The sequence below is a fragment of the Sinohyriopsis cumingii genome, chromosome 7 (assembly GCF_028554795.1).
Source record: "Sinohyriopsis cumingii isolate HCF-2022 chromosome 7, ASM2855479v2, whole genome shotgun sequence".
NCBI classification, from domain to species: domain Eukaryota; kingdom Metazoa; phylum Mollusca; class Bivalvia; order Unionida; family Unionidae; genus Sinohyriopsis; species Sinohyriopsis cumingii.
The window spans coordinates 108,327,214-108,349,961 of NC_142967.1; the positions used below are offsets into that span (position 1 = coordinate 108,327,214).

A 22,748-nucleotide genomic window follows, 5' to 3' on the forward strand; every position below is an offset into this window, starting at 1 on the left:
CTTTGGAAAATTCCACTATCTTTTTATAGCCTCAGCTTGAGTGACGTTCCTGTTTATGAATTCTAGTATATATGTATAGCTACAAAATGTGGAAATCCCCAAGTCGATATTTATAGTCTCAAAATTTTCAGCGTCAGTGACGTCACTGTACTGAACACTAGGGGATAAACGGCAACAGTGTTGCAAGTGGCTGACCTGAATACGCGCTACTGTAGATAGGTAGGTAGAGTGTATCTGATAGGGATAAAGTGAGTTTTATAGGGAAAAACAGAGACCAATACACACACACAACATACGCGCACAGACATACGCACACATACACACATACACACACACAGAGGGAAGAGGAAAAAACAAACCCCAAATATACTATCAACACAGAAGGGAGATAATACAAACCCCAAATATACTATCAACACAGAAGGGAGATGATACAAACCCCAAATAAACTATCCACACAAACGTACGCGAACTCATACAAACCCCAAATATACTATCAACACAGAGTGAAGAAGAAAAAGTTTTTTGAAAGCACCTAAGCCCTCACCTGCAATGACCTACTCTGCCAAACACCTACACCCCCCACTCCCAACACTACAAAACCCATTTAACCCGTTATTTTATGGCATCAGTGTGTGATTTAGGAAACATCAAGACACAAAATGATGGATGAATAGACTGACTATTGTTTACGGACTTGCATGCCTAAAGAGCGTGCTTGAAGGAAAACATCCTTCCATTTCAATTCTAACTAAAACGTGATCCAGAGGGATAGAGAGAGGTGAAAGAGCACAATTTCATAAAGTGTGAGTAAAAACAAAACACGCCATCCTTATTATACAATGTCAAGACCAAGAGACACTTACGTTTTCTTTCTGGTCTATTCTCTTTTAGAAGGTAGTATGAAATTTCACATCAGGGCCAACGCATCGGCTCACATTGTCAATTTTTCCATTTCCATGTCTTTACTGGCACAAGTTCTTCATCAACTTCAATTTCTTCTTCTTCTGAATCCCTCTTCTCTGTTTCGTCTTGTTTCTGTTTCTTCTCTTTTCTCGTAGGGCACTCTGAATTCCAGTGTCCTTTCTCCTGACAACGATATTAGGTATCTTGACTTTTGTCTCTCTTTCTTAGACGAAGCAGGTATTCTGGAGACAAATACACATTTACCTTTGCAGATATAGCAAACTTCATTAGCACACACTTTCGTATGACTCTCATCAAATCAACGACCAAAAGAATAAGTTTTGTTGCCACTTTCGCATGTGAATTATGCTTTCGTATGACTTTTAGCAAATATTTGACCAACAGGTCGATCTGTGCTGACTCTTCCATCTTCTTGATCGTTTGAGAGTGGAATGAATACTCTGACGCTAAGACACTCTCCTTATATACAGGGACCTGCTGCGTATGAAACCTAGTCAAATGTAATTTTGCAATAAGATGAAACGATTTCATTGAGGAAGTAAAAAGCAATGATGTACCGTATCGCCTCACACAAAACCTGAAGTGTTAGCTCAGTTCCGTGTCAGCGATTTCGAAGACGACATAACTGAGCTTTCATCAATGCTCTCCATTTATACCACAAAACCACGAGTCCTGATTCACGCCAAAAGAAATTTCGTTCGGTCCATAAAAAATAGTATCACATCTGAGAAACGCAAAAACGAACTTCCAGAAAACTGAGAACGACGGCTTACACCTACAACGTGAAATGTATGAGTTCAAGTAGTGCGTAAAACTTAGTCAAATTAATTTTTTATAGTCAAGACGAAACGATCACTTTTCGAAGAAGAAAGCAGACACCAAGCGACAATGGCGATCCGTGTCACACAACACTTTTCAAAATGTATATGATCAGAGGTTTGTTCTAGCGATCTGCACTGAAAACCTGACTTTTAGCATTCTCACATTTTCTATCTCTTCTGGCTTCGGTATCAGACCTGAAAGAAGAGCTCTTCAAGAAGGAATTCAAGAAGGAGAAAGAAGAATGGATGGAGAAGTACAGACTTCATAAACAGCAGAGAGAGCAGCAACAGCAGCAGCATGAACCTGACAGAGGCTTTGTCAACAGTTGTATCGACACCAAAGAGTTCTTCTTCTCTTTTCCGAAGAAGCAGACCTTATCCTGTGAGAAAGCCTGTCGTCAGAGGAGGTCGCCATCTTATAACCTAAGCGACCGCCATAGCTTCAAGTTCCCAAAAAAATATTCAGGGCTACTCCATACTCTCGAAAAGAAATAACATTCCATTGCCTATGATATGTTAGTCAGTTAGAAGAAAAAATACAGAAGTGAGTCTATCAGTACATGGTTTCTTTATCTTGGTTAGAAAGTGCGACTCTAAGTCTTTCGTTTCCGTCACTTATCAAAATTTTAAAAATAGTAATGTTCTGTAAAAAAGTGAGTGAGTGTTTCTTATAGGTTTGTGTGTTTTTTTGTTGGTGATAATATGGATAATGTAAGTTCGGGTACAACGAAATTAAAAGAATTAGGCCCAGAACTCGGTGTGGAGGGAAGAAATATACGCAACAGTAGCGGGAGCAAGAAATGTAGACCTAGCCAGTTAGCACTCCACCCACCTCGAGAACACAAATAACATCTAGTCAACATCCGACTATACCTAACAAACAACCTGCCCCGGAAAGAGTGGTGGCAAAACAAAGGGCCAATTATGTTAGACAAACGGTATGGCAAACTCAAATGTAATTATCGGAGGCACTACGTTCTTTTCTGGGGCCCCGAGTGGCCGAGTGGTCTAAAGCGCTCTCCGTTACGGATCACTGTCATCTCACCTTTGTCTGCGTGGGTTCGAGTCTCGGATTCGGCTAATGTGGGTATGTGAGAAAGCTTGCCAGTAGCTTCTCGTGGGTCGGTGGTTCTTTCCGGGTTTTTTTCCGGGTTCTTCCTCCACCATTAATACTGGCCACCATGTATAGCCTATCGCGTGCTGAAAAATGGCGTTAAACCCTACAACAACAACAACGTTCTTTTCTCACTCCGATACTACAGGCAATCTCAGCTGAAAGAACAACCACAGCAACAATAACAGCGACAGACACCATAACAGCGGATTTGAAACTGTCTACCTCAACTAAAGAATTAGTATCAGAACCAGAAGAGGAAATTGAGGCGATTGAGGAGGAGGAGGAGGGGGAACGCTGACACTCGTTGAGAAGTACACCGAAATGAGACTAGATCAAGCATTGTATGACGTCAACAAAGCAGGGTAGTTTATTAGAGCCATACAATACGTTGCCTACAAATCTCTAGACACCTTTAAATCAAGACCTTCTCAATGGGGATTAGGGTCAGAGTTCTTCCCCAATTCTACAGACAAACCTACACTGGATACCCCCTCAGTCAACTGGTAGAAGCCGCTGCTTACATTGCCGCCCATCATGGCTACGCATTTCCTGATATCAAGAATCATGAGACTAGGAGTGCGGGAAAGAACGTGAAAGCAAAAGAGAGACGTGTTACCTTCTAACAGAAAAAAACAGCCTTTTTTAGGGCTCCAAAAGATTGTTTTTTATTAACTAGGGAACCATATTTGGCTTGGTATCCCTCCTTGACTAAACTATTCTCGAAACAAACTTGACCCATTGGAACACCGCAACAAACTTAACTTTTTAAACGTAACAGTGACCAAACTGGTATATGTCGCTTAGACATAATAATTTAAATAAGATCAGTATGGCTATTTTTATGTACACTAAGTACTAATATTAGATAGATATGTTAGGAAGTAGGAAATTTAACAGAATCGTTAGATTTGAACTAATTGCACAAGTGGTTAACACATTATTGGTACTTTTTACTGTCCATTAGCAAAAACGGGACTTGATTTGAAATAAGTACGGGCTAGCGTTTTGTTGAGTACTTATCACCCATGGCTGTCTTGCTGAGCACCTTTTCCCTCCTTTACCACGCTCGGACAGAAAAATGAGTGTGTGGTGAGACTATTCCCACTCATGTTTAAAGCCTTTCAGTCAGGTTGTTAAAGACTAGTTAGTCCTACACCTGAGTGGCTAAATTTAAAAGTAGTCTGTGAGTACATAAAAGCCTGGGGGATGAGGCTCTCTTTCCTTCCCCAGGAGTATTTAAAAATCACGTGGTGCGTTATTAAACCAGTGATATATGCTCCATTAGAGCGAAAATCACTTTAATTCAAGTAAGCAAGCAAGCAAGTTCGGGTACCGTCTCTAGCACTCTTGATGACACCAACTGTCTGGGTTATTTTCTTTCTTCCAAGCCCCTATGTTCCACTTTTGTTTGTGATAATAACTTGTGATACTTCACATTTTCTAAAGTGGAAATCTTTACAAGCCGTACAAAATACAAAACTTATATGACTTTGGCTTTTGACACTTGCACAGACTCTTCACTTTATAAGTGTCACGAGAAAATTGTATATCCAATTTTTACCATTTTCAAAAACACGCACACACTTGCAGCTTGACCAGAAATATGTACATCTTGTTTTGTGGATAAGTCACAGACAAGTCCAAGCATATATAGGTGGTTATGAACGTTAGGAATATCCCCTCCTTTTTTCAGAAATATCAAAGCTTGTATGTGCATTTTCCCTTTTCCACTCTATATTAGTGCTTAGATTTGTTCCAAAAAAAGAAAAAAGAAACGAAACAATTTTGAAGAAAAAAACAACTGAATTTTGAATTCAGGTTTCTCTCTGTTTATAATTTTTTTTCAAGTTGATGGTTCATGACAGAATACATTCGCCTACCTTTCCAAAGTGAGAGACATTTCTTCACTTGTCACGGCCTTTGTTAAATTCGGTTTCATTGGTTAGTTATCGTTAATCTTTAATTTTTTGATGCATTTCTTTTTGATAGAAGATTTAAGGCTTTCTATTGTTGTAACGGTATTTATGTTGTTTAGTCTGTTGATGAAATTATCTATAGCAAAGTGCTTAAGATTTTTTCAGGTTTTTTATTATTTCAAGCCCTACAAAAGGAGACCAAGTTTGTTTTGAAAGAGGATTGAAACTCTAAATTACACGGGCGTAAAGGAAAACATCGTTATGTTCATTCTAATCATGCTTGCCGTATCTCTTTGTGTTTTGGAGGTCATATTTCTTCTTAAGTAAATACACGCATCAATAGACAGACAGATTGGGTCATCATCCTTGAGTTTCACTGTACTTTCGGTTCTTTACTTCATCCAAACCCCAAATTTATTAGTTAGTACTGTAACACGTCTGTTCTGACTCTACCGATGTGAGTGTGAGTGTTTATGTTAAAATGTTTAAGTGAGATATAAAAGAATGGTCAGCTTGAAAACGCGAACCAATACTGTGACGCTCAGTATTTTGATGTGGTAAGAAGAAATGGTACAACACACACAAAGAGGGCTTGTAAGTTCACATTTCAGTCTGTCTGCACTGTAATGGTAACAACGCAAGAACATAGGGATTATTATGCCACACAGTCCTAGAACAAAACAATGCATCACCCGTTGTAAGCCATTTCATTGGCTATACTTATTTTCTTACCGCGTTCACTTCGAATTGACTTGAGTAGCTATTCACACAGTGACGAGAATGGCCATGTTTTACTGGGTCTATCCTATAGGCGATTTACATAAAAAAATATTTTAAAAAATTAAACTAATGCACGAACAATGGTTCCATGGGCGATCCCATGGAAATTGTGTCCGTCTTATTGCAAAATACATCAACATTTAATTTAACCGTGCAGATAGCTAGAACAAACCTCTGATCATATACATTTTGAAAAGTGTTGTGTGACACGGATCGCCATTGTCGCTTGGTGTCTGCTTTCTTCTTCGAAAAGAGATCGTTTCGTCTTGACTATAAAAATTTAATTTGACTAAGTTTTACGCACTACTTGAACTCATACATTTCACGTTGTAGGTGTAAGCCGTCGTTCTCAGTTTTCTGGAAGTTCGTTTTTGCGTTTCTCAGATGTGATACTATTTTTTATGGACCGAACGAAATTTCTTTTGGCGTGAATCAGGACTCGTGGTTTTGTGGTATAAATGGAGAGCATTGATGAAAGCTCAGTTATGTCGTCTTCGAAATCGCTGACACGGATCTGAGCTAACACTTCAGGTTTTGTGTGAGGCGTACGGTACATCATTGCCTTTTACTTCCTCAATGAAATCGTTTCATCTTGTTGCAAAATTACATTTGACTAGGTTTCATACGCAGCAGGTCCCTGTATATAAGGAGAGTGTCTTAGCGTCAGAGTATTCATTCCACTCTCAAACGATCAAGAAGATGGAAGAGTCAGCACAGATCGACCTGTTGGTCAAATATTTGCTAAAAGTCATACGAAAGCATAATTCACATGCGAAAGTGGCAACAAAACTTATTCTTTTGGTCGTTGATTTGATGAGAGTCATACGAAAGTGTGTGCTAATGAAGTTTGCTATATCTGCAAAGGTAAATGTGTATTTGTCTCCAGAATACCTGCTTCGTCTAAGAAAGAGAGACAAAAGTCAAGATACCTAATATCGTTGTCAGGAGAAAGGACACTGGAATTCAGAGTGCCCTACGAGAAAAGAGAAGAAACAGAAACAAGACGAAACAGAGAAGAGGGATTCAGAAGAAGAAGAAATTGAAGTTGATGAAGAACTTGTGCCAGTAAAGACATGGAAATGGAAAAATTGACAATGTGAGCCGATGCGTTGGCCCTGATGTGAAATTTCATACTACCTTCTAAAAGAGAATAGACCAGAAAGAAAACGTAAGTGTCTCTTGGTCTTGACATTGTATAATAAGGATGGCGTGTTTTGTTTTTACTCACACTTTATGAAATTGTGCTCTTTCACCTCTCTCTATCCCTCTGGATCACGTTTTAGTTAGAATTGAAATGGAAGGATGTTTTCCTTCACGCACGCTCTTTAGGCATGCAAGTCCGTAAACAATAGTCAGTCTATTCATCCATCATTTTGTGTCTTGATGTTTCCTAAATCACACACTGATGCCATAAAATAACGGGTTAAATGGGTTTTGTAGTGTTGGGAGTGGGGGGTGTAGGTGTTTGGCAGAGTTGGTCATTGCAGGTGAGGGCTTAGGTGCTTTCAAAAAACTTTTTCTTCTTCACTCTGTGTTGATAGTATATTTGGGGTTTGTATGAGTTCGCGTCCGTTTGTGTGGATAGTTTATTTGGGGTTTGTATCATCTCCCTTCTGTGTTGATAGTATATTTGGGGTTTGTATTATCTCCCTTCTGTGTTGATAGTATATTTGGGGTTTGTTTTTTCCTCTTCCCTCTGTGTGTGTGTATGTGTGTATGTGTGTGTGTGTGCGTATGTCTGCGCGCGTATGTTGTGTGTGTGTGTGTGTGTGTATTGGTCTCTGTTTTTCCCTATAAAACTCACTTTATCCCTATCAGATACACTCTACCTACCTACCTACAGTAGCGCGTATTCAGGTCAGCCACTTGCAACACTGTTGCCATTTAACCCCTAGTGTTCAGTACAGTGACGTCACTGACGCTGGAAATTTTGAGACTATAAATATCGACTTGGGGATTTCCACATTTTGTAGCTATACATATATACTAGAATTCATAAACAGGAACGTCACTCAAGCTGAGGCTATAAAAAGATAGTGGGATTTTCCAAAGGAAAAACCCACAAGTTGGAGCTATAAATAGATAGTGGGATTTCATAGGAATTTCAGCTGATTATAGATACATAGGTATTTATCCACGATCGTCACAGAAGTTGATATTGTAAGCAGTTACTAATTTTATCCATTTTAGTCTAAACCATTGTAACTTAATTTTCGAGGATATGTTTATTTTCCTTTAAATTCTGGGACAATTTCGTCATTTTAACGTTACTTTTAGTCACATACATTTTGTCGTTGAGCATTTCCTTGATTATCGCTATTTATAGCATCATTACAATTATGCAAATTTTTGAACACCCCATCAAGATTTCAGGTCTTGGTAATGCTTTATATATAAATCTCACGCTTGTACTACTGTATGTATGTCTCTGTCTCTGTTGTGTTTGACCCTCTATCATCATTGTCCCTAGACAGTCCCACCATGTTCAATTCCCCTTGACGCTATACAGATCCACCATGTTCAATTTCCATATGTTCAATTCCCCTTGTCCCTAGATAGACCCACACTTTATTCCCCCATGTTCAATTCCCTTTGAGGCTAGAGTGGCCCAGGGTTTTTTCTCCATGTTCAATTCCCCTTGAGGCTAGAGTAGCCCAAGACTATTTCCCATGTTAAATTCCCCTTGAGGCTAGAGTGGCCCACGATTTTTCTCCATGTTAATTTTCCATTGAGGCTAGAGTGGCCCAGGGGTCTCTGTAATGATAATTCCCATTGAGGCTAGGGTGGCCCCATTCACTACTTCCGGCTTCCTGACCACTTCCTCCAGTACTACCAACAATTCTTCAACATAGTCTGAAAAAAAAACTGTTACAACAGTAATTCTGAAAATTGTCGTCCACTGCCTATATTCACACTGACAATTTACCAAAGAGAATTAATAATTAGAAACAAGACTTAAATAGTATTCATTTTAACATACATAAAAATCATAGTATAATGAATGAATGAATGAATGATAATAATAATAATAATTTTTGTTGCGATATATGATTTTGAATATGTACTATAAAAAGAGTGTGTTAGCTATGTTTTGATTAAAATTTTTCAAGTTCGAGTTTATTTGCCTTAGATTCTCCCTTTTGTGTGTGCATGTGCAGGGCTGGGGAGAAGGGACCATAATTACTAAGGGTGGGTGGGGGTTGACTGTATTCCTAGTGATATGTACACTATTTAAATTTAACTTTAAACATAAAGCTGTTATATTACTATGCGTGCTTGCATACAAGTTTTATCAAATAGTATCATTCAGTGTAGTAAAAATTGCAGTATCTACATACCCTTGGCTACATGTCACACATCATAATAATTTGTGGCTCTCATATTCTGTCTGATCCATTTCTGTATCTAAACATGCCTGTCTGTAATAATAGTGTCCACCTCCACACTGTGGTTCGGTATCTGAACATGCCTGTCTACAGTGTCCACCTCCACACTGTGGTGCTGTATCTGAACATGCCTGTCTGTAATAATAGTGTCCACCTCCACACCATGGTTCTGTATCTGAACATGCCTGTCTGTAATAATAGCGTCCACCTCCACACCACGGTTCTGTATCTAAACATGCCTGTCTGTAATAATAGTGTCTACCTCCACACTGTGGTTCTGTATCAGAACATGCATGTCTGTAATAATAGTATCCACCTCAGCACTGTGGTTCCGTATCTAAACATGCCTGTCTGTAATGATATTGTGTACACCTCCACACTGTGGTTCTGTATCTGAACATGCCTGTCTGTAATAATAGCGTCCACCTCCACACCATGGTTCTGTATCTGAACATGCCTGTCTGTAATAATAGTGTCTACCTCCACACTGTGGTTCTGTATCTGAACATGCCTGTCTGTAATAATAGTATCCACCTCAGCACTGTGGTTCTATATCTAAACATGCCTGTCTGTAATGATATTGTGTACACCTCCACACGGTGGTTCTGTATCTGAACATGCTTGTCTGTAATAATAGTGTCCACCTCCACACCATGGTTCTGTATCTGAACATGCCTGTCTGTAATAATAGTGTCCACCTCCACACTGTGGTTCTGTATCTAAACGTGCCTGGCTATAATAATAGTCTACCTCCACACTGTGGTTCTGTATCTGAACATGCCTGTTTGTGATAATAGTGTCTACCTCCACACTGTGGTTCTGTATCTGAACATGCCTGTCTGTAATAATAGTGTCTACCTCCACACTGTGGTTCTGTATCTGAACATGCCTGTCTGTAATAATAGTATCCACCTCAGCACTGTGGTTCTGTATCCGAACATGCCTGTCTGTAATGATATTGTGTACACCTCCATAATGTGGTTCTGTATCTGAACATACCTGTCTGTAATAATAGTATCCACCTCTACACTGTGGTGCTGTATCTGAACATGCCTGTCTGTAATAATAGTGTTCACCTCCACACTGTGGTGCTGTATCTGAACATGCCTGTCTGCAATGATATTGTGTACACCTCCACGCTCTGGTTCTCCAGATTTGTATGGCTCTAGAGAAAAAGGTGTTAAGCAAACTTAACATTACTTTTATTTCTTGAAATGTGATGTCATCTGTACATAGCTTAAATGTGTTTGTCAACATTTTAAAAATGGACTTATGCAAAGTAACATTGACAAAGTAAGCTCATTTTTAGCATGAGTCTCATGGTGAATGCTGAAAAATACAGGAAAGTTTGCAATGCCTTTGATCCTTCTCTTTACTTGCTGGACATTTACTTCACAACCTGTTTAATAGGTGAAATGTTAGATGTGTATACTGATCATCGTGGTTTTCACACAGAGGAGAATTTCACATGAATATGTGTATCAATTAAAGTGTCTCATTTCTTAATAATAAGTTCACGAGTGTTTGGTCTACTGAGTCAAACGCTTTCATAATTATACTGAGCTTAGTTAATGCAATTTTATATGTATCGTTTGCTTTTTTGATTTTTCTTAAATATCCTCTCAGTCTGACAATGAACAGCAATTCTGCATGATGGTGTATCTAGACCCTGTAATAAGAGTATGAAAAATATGATTTATGCCATCTCAGTATATATGGTAGTCACACGTGAAAGCCCTTTGCATGTCTGAACAATCGTTGAGAACGCACCAAATCTTTTTGATTACTTTTGTTACTAATGTTTGATCATAAATTTTGACATATTACCAATACATTTTAGTTTTCCGCAATGCAAAATTAATTAAATTAATTATTGACTCAGGGAATGAATGGAATGTTCATTGTGACATCATCAAAATGCAACACGCGATATGTCACACCATCTTCTGTCTTCTGTACTCTCTACTGCATTATCTTGTAAAGTGGATTGAGTCGCCGCTGTTTGCGAAAAACTTGGAAACACTTATCACGTTCACCGCGAATTTGTACATCACTATTTTTTGTCCATCAGAAAGACGTATTTCGACAGTGTCAACACTGGTAGAAAACGAGATCTGCGACAAAATATTTCATTCTCGAAAAGAAAAGTCACGGTGAAACGCCATTTTCGAAAACGATTCTCTTACGACTTTTAAGTAATGTATCCTGTGTTCCGAGGAGTCGCTCGACAAAGAGAACATGGTTTAGGAATATGCTGAAATCAGCATTTCGTTCGGTGGCACCCGTCTTGAGACCGATGGTGACAAGAAGTTTGCACGACTTGAAAGAGGCCACTTTGACGCCAGGAAAATAATTTCTCAAAAATGTCATCATCGACAAACGAAACCCCAAAGAAGCCTTCTTGAGATCAAGCAAAAATGTGTTGCTTCAAACTGGACAATGCATTTGGGGTCGCCAAGAAACTCCTGCAAATGCGCTGAACGCTGCAAAGCAAAGCATTCCTTCTTCTCTCGCACCACAGCAACGACAACACAGAAAAAGACGACAAAGACACCCCTCCAGAGGACTTCACAAACGTTGCGAGAAAAAAAAAGAACCGTAAGAAAATTAGATGTCTTTGATTATTAAACAGAACACGCGATACACCGAGAGTCAGAAAAGCATCTGTTTCCAATGAACCCACCATGATAACGAAGCAAGAATCTTTATGGGTAGAATTTCATGCCGTCCCCTCTTTGACGATCTCAGCCCCCATCGAAATTGAACTCAAAGGACGGCCATAAGAGTACCTCGATCTGAATAGCAGTTACCTGAAAGTCAAAGTTCTCACAACGGACGACACCGCCCCAAGAGATGATGCCAGAGTAGATCCGGTCAACAATTTCATACATTCCTTGTTCAGCGAATTGGATTTGTACTTGAAAAACAAACTAGTTTGCAGCAGCATGGATACTTACCCTTACCAATCTTACATAGAAAATATGTTGACGTACGGATAAAAAGCTAAGAACACTCATCTGGATGCTTGCGAAGCATGACAACCTGACAAAGCGGGCGTGGACAAGTTCAGCGGTGACAGAAGCTGACATTTCTGTCAGTACTGGCTTTTTGAAAGTCGAAACAAAATCCTGCAAGGACGTAATTTATAAGCAATGGATTGTTTGCCTTTGGGCAGGTGGTTACAATAGAAGTATTCACTAAACTTAATGGATTTTAGCCTGAGACTGAATCAAAGCAGTATCATTTTCCGTTTGATGGTCAATGTCAGTGAGTACAAAACTATCACCCAAGACGCCAGGTTCTACGTGCTACGTGTAAAATGTTACCTAAAGCGGGTAACGATATCGATGACATTTTGAGCAGAACGACATCCAAGTTTCCTATACTAGTGGAAGTGAAAACCTTGACTATTTCCTCTGGATTCCGATCCAAGATCGAAGGCTTTTACAAGCATAGTTAGCCAAACGTTTATTCATTGGTATCATCAGCAATGAAGCCCTCAACGAAACCGTCACTGCCAATCCTTTCGCGTTGAAGCATTACAAAGTGTCCAAGATCGACGTCAGTGGAGATGGCAAGATCTTATGTACCAGACAATTCGAACCTAAGTTTGCCCTGAAGATTAAACCGAGGTCGTACTTGACCCTGCACGAGGCAACGTCATAGATAGGGAAAACAACGCGGCCATGGCATTGCGTAAGACGATTATGCTGGGCTTTTTTTCTCTCACAAATCAAATGAGAGACCTTCATCACTTCGATGAATCACCAATCCCCTTACAAAAGTAACAACTCAAATTGCCATATTTCCGAAAAGAAACACCTCTCAAAATGGGGATTTGATAGAAATAAAAATGGGAATAAAAAAATAAACAGGAATAAATAAGCAATAAGCAAGAGCATCGACAAGAACAAGGGCCTGTACAGGATACGCAAAATGAGTTGAGAGAATTGAACCACCTTACTCCACCTCCCCACCACTTGTCGTCCCTTGCCGAGCCCCTCTCATCCTTATCCTTGCTCGGACCATGACATGACAAAATGTGGAACTATTTCCACTCATCTAAATCAACAGGTACCCCGATGAGCTTGTAAGCACGGAACCGGAGTGGCGCTATGAATGGGTGCTTATCCCCAATTAGCGTCTAACAATAGATACAGACTAAGACGATGGACATTTGTGTTTCTATTCCCGCCCATCGTATGTCCCATGGGGCATCAATGATCCGGAAAGAGACATATCAATTAACACACTTCGTTTACATAAATGCGCGGCGGATGAGGATCTTTTTCCTTCACGGTGATTAATTAATTAGACCGTTGTGCGGACATAAACACGTCGCGCATGACCAAATGGGGTAAAGCGAGGCTAATTTGAGAACAGATTAGATTAGTCTGGCCATCAATTCATTGGAATCGATTCCTCAACTAAGACAGCAACAAAAATTGCCATAAAGATAGCCAGAGATGGAAATACTAATCCCAATAGAGGCTCTAAATGCGATTAAACAGCTTTGCATAAATTGAATCTGGATAGAGTCTTCAAGGCCAAGCAAGACGTACAACATTATTGCTAGTTTGGGAAGATAGAACAATTTACAATAACTGGAGAAGCCGTCAAAGGAGAAGAAAACCGACAAACGTGAGAACATCGGAGGAAAAAGCAAGGTAGCGTGTAGTAAACACGCAAATTCAACCTACCGCTGACGTTGTCACTGCTACTATCCCGAGCGTTAAATACACTAGAACTAGCTCCAAAACTACAAATCCACTAGAGAGGCCCACCTCAACTTATCATCAGCACTGGGTACGATGACAAATACATCAACAACGGCAATGAAACCCTGTTGGGGTGAGCAGTGTTCAGCCTATTACGAGCTTAAAAAGCAACGAGGTTGAGAAATATGCAAGTTCGGAGCTCTCGGATATCGAGGAAACTGAGAATACGTAAACTCCGGATAAACCTGATCTAAATAAGAAGACCTGATTATCAACCACTAGCATTAAATCGACACCAATAAATGTATGAGCAACAGTACCAACATCAACATCTGGCATAATGGTAACTCCAGGAATGGATCTAGGAGAGGAACCATCCGACAGGAGATCTCTGCTATATCCATGTAAACGAAACCATTGACGACAACAGCATCAGTACAATCATGAACAGGAACTACTCTGGACGTAAGAGTACCAATGCAAGACAAAACAGAAATTCCACAACAGGCGCTACTGCAATAACTCAAACCTTACAAAAAACAACTCCACAATGGAAACATTTACTATGAAATACAATAACCTGTCAAGATCAAGAACCTTAAAAACAAGGAAATACAGAACGCAGAAAAAACAACAGCAGTGAGATGAGCATCAACAACAACAGCAGGGTAAGAAATAGTATTCGTGGACTGCCGTGTGGACAATTATGTTTTCTTTATACTTTCAAAGAATCAGGCCGTGTCTCGTGGGTAAATTTTCAGCGAGACGGGGATGTATTCCCAGGCGATAAGGGGTTGCCAATATCCTTAAAACGAAACAGCTATTTTCAGTGCTACCCCTATCTCTAGAAAATAGATTACATTATATTGCCAGATTTGCGTACTTGTGTGTTTGTATACTGGTGTGGTTATAGGTAAAAAGATAGAAGTGTGTAAACGCTTCGTTTCCCGTGCTTGTATGATAATGTGTGTGTGTGTGTGTGTGTGTGTGTGTGTGTGTGTGTGTGTGATATATGATTGTATGCATTGGTGGTGATAACGTGTGTTTGAAAAATGTTAAAGATAGTGTTTCTTTTAGGTCCACGCGATCTATGTTTTGGGTATGATCTGTGATTGGTTGTTTTGTGTGACGGGTTGTTTTCCTTCACGTCCGGTCTTCGGAGTGATAAAGCGGAGATCTCGACAGGATGGCTACCGCTGCTACGTATCCAATGCAACAAAATGAGCAGAAACGTAATGTAAGAACTCCAGACACATCTGAGTAGGCGCTTCGCTTTCTTGATGAGATGGCCATGGAGGAGATCCGGGAAAGTGTAAAAAAGGAAGAAGAGGAGATGAAAAAGAAGAAAGAAGAGCAAAGGAAAACACCAAGTTTGCCTCACCTCATCCTAAGACAAACTAGTGAGGTGAAACATACGGTGAGGACACCACCACAATACCAAGCAACACAACTGCTACCACCACAGAGAGTCGCTGCCCCCAGATTGAGAATTGGAGGAGTTAGAAAGATAGTGACAAGAGTGGTAGCCTGAGTCACAGCATCCCACAAACTTAGGAATTGGATAGTCAGGCCATTTATCACCAATCTTGGATCCAAACAGCAAGAGTAAATTGCGACAGAGATTGTAGTCAGCGTAACCTGTGTTGTGCTGTGGAGCTCTCAAACACAGGGCTAACAATATCTCTGGAAAAGAGATACTGATTATATTTGCTCAAATAGTTTTGTCTTTCTATGGTATAGTTGATAGTTCGATTGTGTGACTATGTCTATGTCTGTGTATATCTATTTCTGCGTTTTGTTTGTCCCTATCACTCCCTTGTCCCTATATAGACACACACACCCTGTTCCATTTTCCTTTCGTCCCAACACAAGCCCAATATATTTTAATTTGTCACCCAAGTGAAAACCCCTCTATTAACACTGAAGTCTACGTATCCCAATAATTTTTGTCTCCCAAGTGCCGGTCCACTTTTTTAACATAGAAGTCTACGTGTCCCTAGGGTGTCAACTACTACTACTACTATCACTACTGCTACTACTACTACTTTTATGGAGCATGTTAAATTTGATTCTCATTGGTTGCATGTAAGGAATTTATTCCGTGCAAAATGCAGACCGCATGTAGTATACAAACCGTTTTATTTGGCATAACACGAGAGCGTTACATCGAAAACGAAATGGTTTAACTATCCATACTAGAAAAGGTTTTAGTAATGGGACAACATATCTGTTCAGTTTCAACCAGTCTATCTACAATTAGGTGACGCAGTCTGGCTAGTCTAGTAACTGACCGACTGTTCTCCTTTTACGCACGCAGAATGTACTAGATAAGCATATTTTAGCTACACTTTTGGGAGGCAATATGCTAAAAAAAATGAAAAGTTCTTGGTATAGTCTCTCTTTAATACTCCCCCCTTCTCTCTCTCTCTCTCTCTCTCTCTCTCTCTCTCTGGCTATCTTTGTCTCTCTATGTCTGTTTCCCTCTCTGTGAGTTGCAGCTCTTGGCCAAACACCACGTACAGATGAAACTGGGTTAGGATGTGTGGAGCAAGAGTCCACCGTGCACACACACTCTCTCGTTCTCTCATATACAACTCTTAAACATTCATGTATAATACACATCATTTTACATGTATTTGCTTTATAAATCACATAAAGTAACGATCAAAATATTTAAGGCAGATATACAAATTTTATAAGACATTTTCCCCCAAAAATCGCATTTCCTTTATGAAGTAAACACGTTTTTCTGATCAATTCTTATTTTGTTTTCTTCAGCACCACCAGGTAATGTTAGAATTGTTGAACCCATCCCACCTGATGGAGACCTTGGCATCGAATCTATCACCTTAAGTTGTAAGACAGAGAAATGTGCCTTCCCTGACCCAAACATCACGTGGTTCTACATGGTAAGATCTGAAAACTATTTTACCATCCTTAATTCAGGATAAAACATTTGTCATATACAACCTTCGTGGATCCTATTTAATCTATTATTGACAAAACCTTAAGCAATATTTAATAGTTTGCATCAAAAGTGCAAATCATTCTGTATTCCATTATGGAAATTAGATTGAGAGAATCTTATACGGTTTTAACAAATATTAAATAGGCTACACAAGGCGAACAATATTGGTATTAGTAGTAGTGGTGGTGGAAGTAATTATTATTATTATTATTCCAGCCCGTGCTCCTATAATATACATTTATATATTTCCCCCTGAAAGACTGAGGATTAGTTCTCCGAAGTAGAGACTAAACGGAAATTATACTCCACTGAAACATATCATGGTCACGAGTGATGTCGATGGCTCGTCATGATACTGTTAAACTGGCAAGACCTCCAATTACATTACAGCTAGATTTCTAGTTTACAACCAGGCAATTTATCTTACAAGAAAATCAGTGAGCCTCCATTTAAGTATGTAACAATTTTAGTCTAGTTTGTCGCTTAGTTTTTAGTATTACTTGGTGCTATTTTTACTCGATGCCGCTACGTAAATATCCTACGTTTTCTTTGAATATGTAGTTAAAGTTTACTTCTCTTTCCTTCTCAAAATAATGTGATTGGATCGCTTGGTGAGTGAATGAATACATTTTTCAAGAGGAAACAATCTATACTGAGGTCAGATCGTGATCCAAAAGTTAGCTCCCTGATACACCAACACTTTACGAGCTAGCACAGACACATCAACACCTTCGGCGTTGTGTTTAATTTGGATTAATACTAAACTTTATTCAGGACTTGAATTATTAGGTCGTGTGTCTGTAATTATATGATTTATTTAAATTTAATTCGCAATACCAAAAGTTCCTTCTTTTTTACATTTTCATAGCATATTGTAGGGAAATAAATTATTTTTTGAATTTTACAAAGTCAGTTGCTTTTAACTCTTTTATGATAATTATTTTAAGAGGATAGAGTCGTAGTCCTAATCCAGCCAGGATAGGATATAGGACGATACATACTGATTGTGATCCTTAGCTACATTTGGACGTAGGTCATATTGTTCTAATATGTTAATCATTAAAACTCATAAAAGTAGACAGATGTGGTAGTAAGTGGTAAGTTTGCCTCAATGAATTACTAGTACACCGGTGGACCTAATTAGAGCGCCGGATGTATAGCCAGTGGTCCGCTGGGTGTTGGACAAGTATACAGGGGATAGCGTTTAGCTGGTCGTTTTTCAGCGTTTACCTTTATCGAAGCAAATTATTAGAAAATACGTATTTGTTAGGATAACCGAAAAAACCCTTCTCGCGGCCACTCCAAAATTGAATTGCCCTTTCAAAATGCGAATCACTGTATATATATATATATATATATATATATATATATATATATATATATATATATATATATATATATATATATATATAGTTATTTAGTTAGTTTAGACAAAACACGTATTTACATGTAAAACATAAGACGAAACTCTGCCTCATAAGTAGTTTGTTCACTTGTACGGATTAATTACATAGGTTTGCTTAAAGTAAATGATTATAATTTAAGTGACTTAGTGAAGAAGGCAATGACGAATTATATGGCTGGATCAGTTATGTGGATGGGGACGACTGGATTTACTTAAGTACTAAATAAGATCAGATATTAGTAAAATGCTATTTTCATTTGCCGCATGAGCTGAAATGCAAATTAGTTCTAATGTTATCCACTTCTTTAATACCATTTTGTGTTTTCTAGAGCATCTTGTTGATAAAACGTTACAAATAAACGGTACACAATCTCGAGAACCTTGCTGGTAAAACTCCAGTCGGAAATGTTAACGTGAACCAAACCGTGCAATCTGTTAACCGACCCGGCAGATGGTTTTATTTCGTACTGATATTTTATTATAGTCAAAACATGCGCCACGTGGCTAGCTGTTGAGTTGTCAATGACTCTTTATTTTGGCAGCCTAGTTTAATCTTTGTGTTTGGAATTTGCCCATAGAAATAGGCATACAATGTTAAACTCTTTAAGTGGCAGCTCACGATCTTTCACTGGCAATCTGCATGTTAAATGTGAGCGAAGACGCGTAAGGCGGTTTATATTATTTCATATATATTAAAAAGCAAGATAAGTGCATACAATATCTCTTAGTTGAGATTCCCGCAATAAACACAAATTTTCTTCTTTTGCATTTGATTGTATTTATGTATGAACGACAGTTACTTGTTTCACAGGCATCAAGAAAAAATAAAACATGCATAGAGTTCCATTAATACCGCCCATGGCAAAGGCGTGCTAACAATACGGCGGCAGCGAAGTTGATGTCAGCATGTCAAGCTGTACGTTATTTCTAACATCGGCGAAAAGACCACAAACATAGGAGTACACCCAGCTTATAATGAATCTCAGCGAGAATGTTCTTGTGTTCAGCTCAGGCTTAGAATCTTCCTCAAGCTCTTTGTTCGTTGTGACATCTCTTTATTTCCAGTAAAAGTTCATGCTTTGTACAATGCTGGCCGCATTTCAATTTTCAAGACTTCAAATTTGTTCCCAAATGTGAACTTGAATTCTTATTCAGTGATGGTGAGTGACGCTGTACCTTAAATATATAGTGTGCTTTTTAGCTGAGCTAGACTTCGGGCAGTATGCTTATTTCTTGGTGCATTCCATGTTTCTATACTTGTCGTCAGCTGAAGAAATTCTAGTCTACATAAATCAGGCCAAGTCTGAAAGTTGGACCCTCTATTGCAATCGTAATACTGACAATATTCCAATTCATGCCACAATAGTCCAGTTCCTACCACGTCGGTACCAGAGACAAAGCCGTCACTGTAGTCTCACAACACCCACCACATTTACTAAGCACTTGTGATTTTTGTAAATTGAGCGCCGCTATTCAGCTTCAGTAACAATGATGCAGCAACTGATTTTTTAATTAATGGGACAGCGTACAGAGATCATGGATTTATTAATATACCACTATTATATGTTTTCGATAACCATCATGACAGTAAACTTTCAATGGTCTAGATTGGGAGACTGTCATGTTGATGCCTACCTGGGAGACTGTCATGTTGACGCCTACCTGGGAGACTGTCATGTTGAAGACTACCTCTAACATGTAGATTTGACCTACTGGCAATACGACAGTGTTAACAGAAAACATGTTTATCACATTATCGCTGAAAAGTACTGTCTGAAATAACCGATGCAGCACGCATGCCAAAAGAGGTCAAGTTATATCCCTTCTGTCATTCGTGTCTGCTTTTTTCTCTAACTAGTGTTTGCTTTTCTACCTAATTACTATGACGCAATATAAACCGCATCCTTTTCGAATATAACCTTGTTTATGGCGACACGAGTGATGGAGATTGTTACATACCCGACAGAAAGGTAATTGTTAAAGGTTATCGTTGTGCAAGAAATCGCGATTGAGACATATCGAGGGCAGAACATTCGATAATTGACTAGTCTGATTGTTTTGTGACTTAAATGATTTGAATATCTATAGTTCGTGATGTCCATCTTCATTGGATCTACCTCCGATCCAAATCTGATCCGGTAATTGTTAAATACAAAGCGGTTGCGATATTTTATCACCATTAATGTCTACTCCTGTTCGATGTAATGTATGTCTTGTGATATATACACACAAATACTCCGTCTTGATCACAGTGATTTTAGTTCCTTATGTGTGTCTGCTCGCTACTCTATGGTTTTTTTTTGCCTTGTTTTTGCCCTTTAGTAAAGTCATATTGTTATAGATCTAGACTGCGGAAGCCGAATGTCACATTAACTGTGAATCTCGACGCCTGTGAGCTGATGTTGATGCCCTTATGATTTCAACAAACATGGACGCAAATAAAACTGAATAACGGACGGATCACTTCTGTCATTATATGCTGTTCAACTCCGCCACAGCAGTTGAAGGAGCTACCAGTGTTCTGTTATCACGATTCCCATGGATGGTAAAGAGGTAAAATATTATACCCGCAAAGATGATAAAACCCACCAACGTTCTGAAAATTGTATAGCTAGTCGAGCGGCATCTAAACTAGGCATATAATGTAGCTACATTTAGTATTAATTAATCACAAAGGCGATAGATCACGCCAGTATATTATCCAGCGATGGTCTTTTGTCAAAGATACATATTGAAAGTTCTGAATGCTGCCACCACGGTATAGTTTCCAATAAAGGATACTGCGCGACTCTGTAGGATTTGCTATCCACAGGAATGCATTGTAGCGTGGCTCTGTTTTCTCAACAAGAATATTTCCAGTTTTGTTTACCCGATCAACGTGGATATCAAGCTGAGGGTCGTTGATGCCTATTATGCGTATTACATGCCGTATATACACCCAGCTTCGTAAAACTTGAGTAATTTTAAGCCAGTGATAGAGATAGCAAGTTTATATATAACTGATAGCTTTGATTAGTGTGTATGATGCACACACGTACGGTCACCACATTCTAGTTTTAAGAGATTACAAGAATGAAAGGATGCATTGCTTTTTCATGTGTATTCATGATGTTATACCCATCTGAAAGACATCCTGTTCCGCCAAGGTCGTTGGGGTCCAGTTTCCAATGAATCACTTGTAACCAAGAGCAGACAAAATTATTTAATATGCTGGGCTGCACAAAGCCATTCGGATCGCTACACAATAACCAGAATATGTTCGCATCAACGTTTCCACAGTCACCGGGCAAACTAGATGATTAGTGAATGCACCAGTATTTGTATTTGTGAGATATATAATTAATCAATGGTATTCACAAAGGATTTTCGCCTAATATTGTTAAATAGCGTGATGTGGATAGAGCAGCTATCCTCAATTGTATTATCAGTCCTGAATTGTAGCACCAATCAGCGTTTTATTGCAGGCAAAATCTACCGACATAATCAACAAGATTGCACTCCCTGGTACTAGATCTACAAATAGAAAGGTCAAGCGGCACATAATACTGTACGATGTTGGCACAGTCAGATGATGGTGTTTGTCTGATGTGCAACAACGGGATGTTGAGCCACTGTTGTTTACCCAACTCTGACAAATATCTTATATAAGTCCATGTAAGGTTTCTACACAAGTACATACGACGAGCAGCATCAAAGTTGAAAAGATTCAATTAGATAGGATAAAAACAAACTTAAAACAGGAGGATGACTACTTGTCAAAGTGCAACGAGCAGGTGTCAGTACAAGGTTATGAACACCAGGAGTGCAAACATATATGGAGAGAATATAAAACTAAACTATAGCCAAAGAAGCATTAAGTAGTTGGATTTGACCCGCCTTCACTCGTCCGTGCACAAAGAAACAGAAGATAATGTCAAAACGAAGCCTCTAACTAACACATATAATTTCTCTTACTGGGTTAGATAATTTTGTTACTTTGTCTTTGTTTCTTCAAAATTTTGTTTACCCACCGTGACACTCATTTGTGGTCGCACCCTCTCTTCTGCTATAAATGTGTAAGTAATTAAATCATTATTATATCAATCTCTCGACCAAATACTGTATCAAGACCTACACGATATCGCGATCGAGGGTCATGTAAATTTATTGTTATAAATCCGTGTGGAGCAGATTGTGCTTTTGAAAAGATGTTTTTGAACTTAATCATGTCCATATCCCCACTACACCAAGTCTTATGAATATTTCGCAGAGTATGTGTATCAACTCCATTAAACACAACTAAAATATTGCAGTTATTTCTGATCTCTTCTGGTGTTTGTGTATGTAGCTGAGTAACATAAATCATGTCTGTGTTTTTGTGTCTGCATCGAGAAAATATTCTTGCTGGATTTGATTGTTTATCCAGCATTACGTCTCATATACTACTGAATTATAAATAAATCCGTCAAGGTCATCTACTAATGGGGCTTCATCAGTATCGGTGATAAAATTAATATCATTACCATCTTCATCCAAAAAAAATTGAATTTTCATTAAAATCTTTAAGTATCTCGTAACATCTTCGATCATCAGCTGACGAAGCTACTGAATACATTAGGTAATAATTGCGTCTTACCAGACCCAGATGGACCTATGATAATTGCTCTGATAGAATTTAGTAGCTGGATGATGTTTTACTGGCTCGTGCTTTCGTGTCGCTGAGAAATCAAT

General features: G+C 38.8%; 1 protein-coding gene across 1 annotated transcript in view; it reads left to right on the top strand.

The window, feature by feature from the left end:
- The window catches only part of LOC149795910 (uncharacterized), a 102,544-nt gene that overhangs the window by 31,540 nt on the left and 48,256 nt on the right, over nt 1-22,748 (top strand). The window contains exon 4 of the mRNA XM_089964149.1: nt 16,444-16,574. Coding sequence (XP_089820275.1) covers nt 16,444-16,574 — 131 coding nt within the window. The remainder of the gene's footprint in view (nt 1-16,443; nt 16,575-22,748) is intronic.